General features: G+C 34.0%; 1 protein-coding gene across 1 annotated transcript; it reads right to left on the reverse strand.

Annotated features, from left to right (window-relative positions):
* Positions 1-766: 766 nt before the first annotated feature.
* LOC115716406 (AT-hook motif nuclear-localized protein 5) lies at positions 767-5,007 on the reverse strand. Its single transcript, XM_030645192.2, has 5 exons — positions 3,330-5,007; positions 2,888-2,955; positions 2,424-2,555; positions 1,485-1,643; positions 767-1,353 (listed from the first exon to the last, which is right to left on the reverse strand). The coding sequence occupies exons 1-5, from the start codon at positions 3,790-3,792 to the stop codon at positions 1,093-1,095; spliced, it is 1,083 nt and encodes a 360-aa protein (XP_030501052.1). The 5' UTR covers positions 3,793-5,007; the 3' UTR covers positions 767-1,092.
* Between the last annotated feature and the right edge of the window lie 626 nt (positions 5,008-5,633).

Raw genomic sequence — 5,633 nt, forward strand, 5'->3', positions numbered from 1 at the left:
CATCCCATCAATATATTAAGAAATGTTAGTATGCTATTATTGTATTTCAATATCAAATCTCACCTTTTAATTTGCATAAGAATGATATTAAGGTGGCATTTGGTTGGAAGTAATGAAATAGAACGAAAAATAATTTTTATTTTATTCTTTTGTTTAGATGCATTTTAAAGTATTAGAATGTCATTCCAATAGAATGTCTTTTCTATTATTTTAGTAGATTGTCCATTCTATTTTTAACTAAAAAGAAATTCTATTTTTAACTAAAAAGAAAGACCATTCAAATGTAGCATAAAAAATTATTTAATGATTTTTTTATTAATTTTTTTATACATTTTAAATTTTATTCCATTTCATTTTTATTCCTATTTCTATGTTTTCATTCCACCCAACTAAACGCCACTTAAGGTGCAATACTGTAATATATTTGAGTTTGTTGTTCAAAGTTGAGTTGGAAATACCATTTTTCTACAAAAATAAATAAATAAAAAAAATTGATGTCATCCCATTTAAAACTATCTAAATCAAATACATCATAAAATTAAATTAAATATACATCACTCCTTGTTTATCCAATTAAGGACCAAAAATCCTATTTTTACCCAAAATAGTTTATGCCCTGGTAATCACAATCATGTGAATAATTTAGCAAATTCATAAAAGAATATTTTTGAGCCATTCATATTCATATTTGATTATGGTAGCCCAGTAGCAAGATGGGTGAGCTGAAATAAGCACAAATATAAATATAATATGACAAAAATTGTAATTAAAAAAAGAAGAATGAAAACTTACTGGAAATGAATGTATCATAAGCTACATATGAGAGTGTACTTGACCTCCAAATAACCAGAAACTTCTTCAACAAGTTAACACTATTGTTACCCAAACCTCAAAATGATGACAATGATGGCTTTTGTTACAAGATATGTTAGCACAAACTCATTTACCACACCATAGGATGTGAAGAAAGAGTTGTACAAAGTTACAATTCTCACAGATTCAGTACTTCTCATTTACAACAACACATATATACAAAATTGCCATGTGTCTGTTGCATATGCAAATTTCTGTTTCTTTTTTTCATTTAATGTTTCATCCACGAGTCAAGTCGATGCCGGTGTGGTGGGGAGTTCTCAGATCGACCCCCGCTCGTGAACCCGGCCAAATTCCACTAGCAGAGGGTGTATAATTCTGATGAGTAGATGGAGGAGCACTAGATGGTGTAGCTAATTTATCAATACTCATGCTACGGTGATGAGGCTCGGAACTCTCGTCACTCTTGGGGCCACTAGCTTCTTGCTTACCACCACTCTTGAACTTGGCACTACCATGTACAAAACTGCATACTACTACCTGTTGTAGAAACAAAGCAACAACACCAAGAGTTAGACTAGTTAGTGTTTTCGTTTGTTCTCCTATCATCAGCGCTACACCAAAATCCTGCAAGAATTGAAAATGGAGGAGACAGGTTTGAAAGAAAATACCTGGACAGGGCTAGCTGCCATAAGCACCGCCACACCACCACCAACGACTTGACCATCTGGACTAGCAAGGGAAACGCTTACACCACCAGTTCGATGGCGGGGACCACCATCCTCAGAAACTAAGTAAGAACCTGACAAGCAAAGTATTTGAAAACGACCCTGCAATGTTGTGGAAACAACATGCTATGGTTAAGTTGGTCTAGAAACTAAACAGAGTCAATGACAATGGCGTCTCAAGGTTTATTTACCATCACAATGTAATGTAAGCTTTAGATATTTTATCAAAGGGAGAGAGGTATGAACTTGAAAAGGGAATGAGAAAAACTAATAATTTATGAATTTAAATGTGAATTTTGTAAGCATATTGGACTAAATAGAAAAATAAACACTGCTAGTAAGAAAGTTGAAACATAACAGTTATCACCACCCCCACAACATTGAAAATGTGACCCATCTTTTGTATACCTTCATTCAAAGGAATCAAATTTTGGCATATATCATGAAAGAACAACTTTTATTGATTAACCTAGTGCATAAGAAAGGTTCTCATACTCCATAACAATCTTCTTTTATTAACTGAATGCTACTTAGCTCTGGCATAAAGTTATCCAATCGCCTTTCTTTTATACTACCAATTAAAATCAGCCATGCTAATTCATCAGCACATTACTCACCAAGAACTTTGATCATAAGACAGATCAAAATTTCATTTTTTGTTCCTTTTCATTAGTAACACAACAACAATTTCCAAATGACCAACTAAAACCAACTACTAAGACATTAAAAGAAGCAAAATCTACAACTTAACTTCACCTCCACAAACCAACGAAATTCAAAACAATCTACTTTAATAAGCATGATGACAGACAAAAGACTCGAAACCATTTAACAGTCAACTAAAAATGTAATTACAAGAGGCAAAGGCAGAAATATTGGAACCTCATATGTGATACTGACACCAGTAGAAGCAGGTTGACGTAGTGAAACTGAAGACACTATACCACTGCCTGACAATATGCACAGAGCTCTTGGCCTCTGTTGTGCAAACGAAAGAAGTTTAGCAACAACATCCTGCAGGAATAGGCAAGTAAAGACTTTAAGTATCTCACCCAGCAAATTGATCAACAGAACACCATAAGTTTCTCAAAATATAGTTTTGGCCAAGCATCATAGTTAAGTCCATTAGACTCATCAGCTGAAATGCGGTCGAGCACAAAATACTAAATGAAAACAAGAGTATTAGGCACTTTTCATCTCTTGTTTTTTTGTTCTTTCTTCAACTAGATTTTCCCGATACAGAAAATTATTGATAATCCATAAGTCTCATTGTCATTGCATCAGACTGGTGAGGACAATATGCCTCTGCATAATAGTTTCATTCTTATGAAAGAGACATAACATACCTCTCCAACTCCAATGGTGATAACATGTGGTGCAAAAGCAACTCCTGCTGAGTTGTTCATCCATTCACCTATCAAGCAAACTTATCATAAGTACAAGAATATTGACAAGACGTTAACAAATATTAGTGATACAGATATAAGATTTAACAAGGAAAGCAAACCAAAAACACTATACCAAAAGGACTTTTCATACGTGCTTAAATATATGAAGGTGGAAAGCAATATAAAGAGAACCCAAAACAATGAAATCGAAAACAAATCATTACAACTTCGAAACTTAATTAAAAATGGCATAAGATCACCAAAACCCAACTTTGAAAGAGAATAAAAAGCTAAACAGTTAAGTATAAAAATGCAGTGACAATGTAGTAGTATCAAAAATAGTAACAAAAAATGAACTATCAGAAATAATGACAAAGTTATCATCACTGGAGATAGTTACCAAGACTAGCTAGCTGTTGTTTCCTCCCAGTCCCTCGGGGCCGTCCTCTACTCCGCTTGGGGCCAGAGGGTGCCGAGCCTGGTGAAAGATTTTGAGTTGCAGACATGGAAGAAAGTCTCAAAGAAACAGGCCCATCAGGGCCATATTTTCGAGGCCTCCCTCTCTTTTTCTTTACAGGCTCACTGGAAGGCATTCCAGGATTGACAATCATTCTGGTGCCATGAGGAAAATTGGCACGAGAAGGCTCTACTGAGAATGAGGGTCCCATTGAGTTGTTGTTGTTGTTGTTGGTCCTAACATTGGATTGGTTTGGAATGCCAGTATTTGACAAGGGTCTGAACCCAGATGGGGCATGTTGTAGACCTGGAGGTTGTGATCCAGACCCAGAACCACCAAGCCCTCCCCTATGTAAGTAGTATGAAGCTGACCCAGCAGACAATGCCATGGCTTCTCTCCCATCCATGCATTTAGTGAGAAAATAGTCACTGAAAAAAGCCTATAATGTTTTAAATCTAATTCGCTAAAAAGTAAAGTCTTGAAAACACCCTCTCCTCAAAGTTCAAAACTTTAACTCTCTACCAAAACTTTGAACAGCTTCCAAGCAAAGAGTCCAGTCGTATATGGATGAAACTTTCAAACTATCAGTCTGAAAGAAAAAGCTTTAGAAAGCAACGAACTTTGGAAATCTGATCCTATAAATCAACTAAAAAAATTTAACCCTAAAAGAACTACAGTGAGAAAGTGCAGGGAAATTAAAGAACAATGGGTTTTACATGGGTTTCTCTCAAGTAACGAAAAATCTAGCAAAGCCCAAAGCAATTTTGATCTTTTACCCCAAAAAAAAAAAAAAAAACAATAGCAGGTAAGAAAGAAAAAAAAAACTGATGCCAAGGCTTAAAACTAAAACTAAAACTACCCTAAAATCACCAAAAATCAGAGAGTACCCAGAAGAAATGTGGAAAAATCAGAAGCTCACAGAGTGACAGCAAAGCAAGCACCAAAACCCAGGCAGCTCTTCAATCATGCCCTTAAACACAACAAGAAAAACAAAACCCTAGATTTGAAATCTAGGGTTTTGACAGAGAAAAAAAATGCAGGAGGGAGGTGGAAAGGAGGAAAGGCAAAAATAAACAAAAAAAGAAATTAAAATAAAATAAAATAAAAATAAAAGAAGCGAGAAAAAGACAAGGAGAGTAGAGGGAGAGATATGAAGAAAAAAAAATGAATTGAAAATTTGAGCTTTTGAATTAAAGGTGGTATGTGTGTCTGTGCAAGTGTGTGTATGTGTGAACTGTGAGGTGTGAGCTACTATCAAGACAAGACATTTCTTTCTTTTCCTTTTTTTTCTTTCTCTCTCTTTACTTCTCTTTTTTCTTTATTGTATATAAGAGTTAGGAGGGGTGTGGTCTTTGTATCTGACTATAAGAAAGGAAAGACCAATGTCATTGGCTGGACAGGCTGTGGCCTACCAAAGTACCAACTTTCATGTCCTTATCAGATTGCCATTGTTTAGACCAGTGAGCCCTTTTCCTTTCTCACTATTTCTCTCTCTAAAAAACTCACCTCTTCTGGTATGAGAGCTTTGCCATATTACTATTCTGATGTAAACAGAGTTCAGAAAGAAGAAAAGGGTTCTCCTTTCTTTTTCTTTTTAAGCTGAAAGGGATGAAGTTTTGATGAGGTGAGGTGAGAGGGAAGATGGGGGTCCCTGATTAGTCAAAGAAACAAACAAGATTCAATTTTTATTTGTTTATTAATTTCCTTTTCTTCATTAAATTATTAGTTACAAATATTACATATTTGTTTGTGATTATAAAATAGCTTTTTTGTCTGTGTTTTTTGTTTTCTAGTTGAGAATAAAAAGAGAATATTTATTAAAAATAAACCCAACAATCATATTAATAATATTAATAATTTAAACAAATCAATGTGATGTTGGTTTGTGTTTGGTCTGAAAAATCCATGTGATGGTTACATGGAAAGTTTGTTGTTCAGTGTTACAGAAAATGACATATTCTAGACTTAGTACTGAGAATGTGAACCAAAAAAAAAAATACATATGAAACTATGTCGTTTTACATATAATACAATAAATTGTTCCAATGAAGGATTAGTCATTACTGAATTTAACTCAAATAAACATTTTCTTCTTTCTTGTAAAAATAAAATATATATATATATTTTCTTCTTCTTTTTTATTTATTTATTTATTAGTATGGTCAAATGTATTAGTAGTACGGTCAATGGAGGTCTGTTTAAATACAGTCTCTGAAGAGTTAGATAATAAATGAATGAAAATGCTTT

This window comes from Cannabis sativa, chromosome 5 (assembly GCF_029168945.1).
Source record: "Cannabis sativa cultivar Pink pepper isolate KNU-18-1 chromosome 5, ASM2916894v1, whole genome shotgun sequence".
Classification (NCBI taxonomy): domain Eukaryota; kingdom Viridiplantae; phylum Streptophyta; class Magnoliopsida; order Rosales; family Cannabaceae; genus Cannabis; species Cannabis sativa.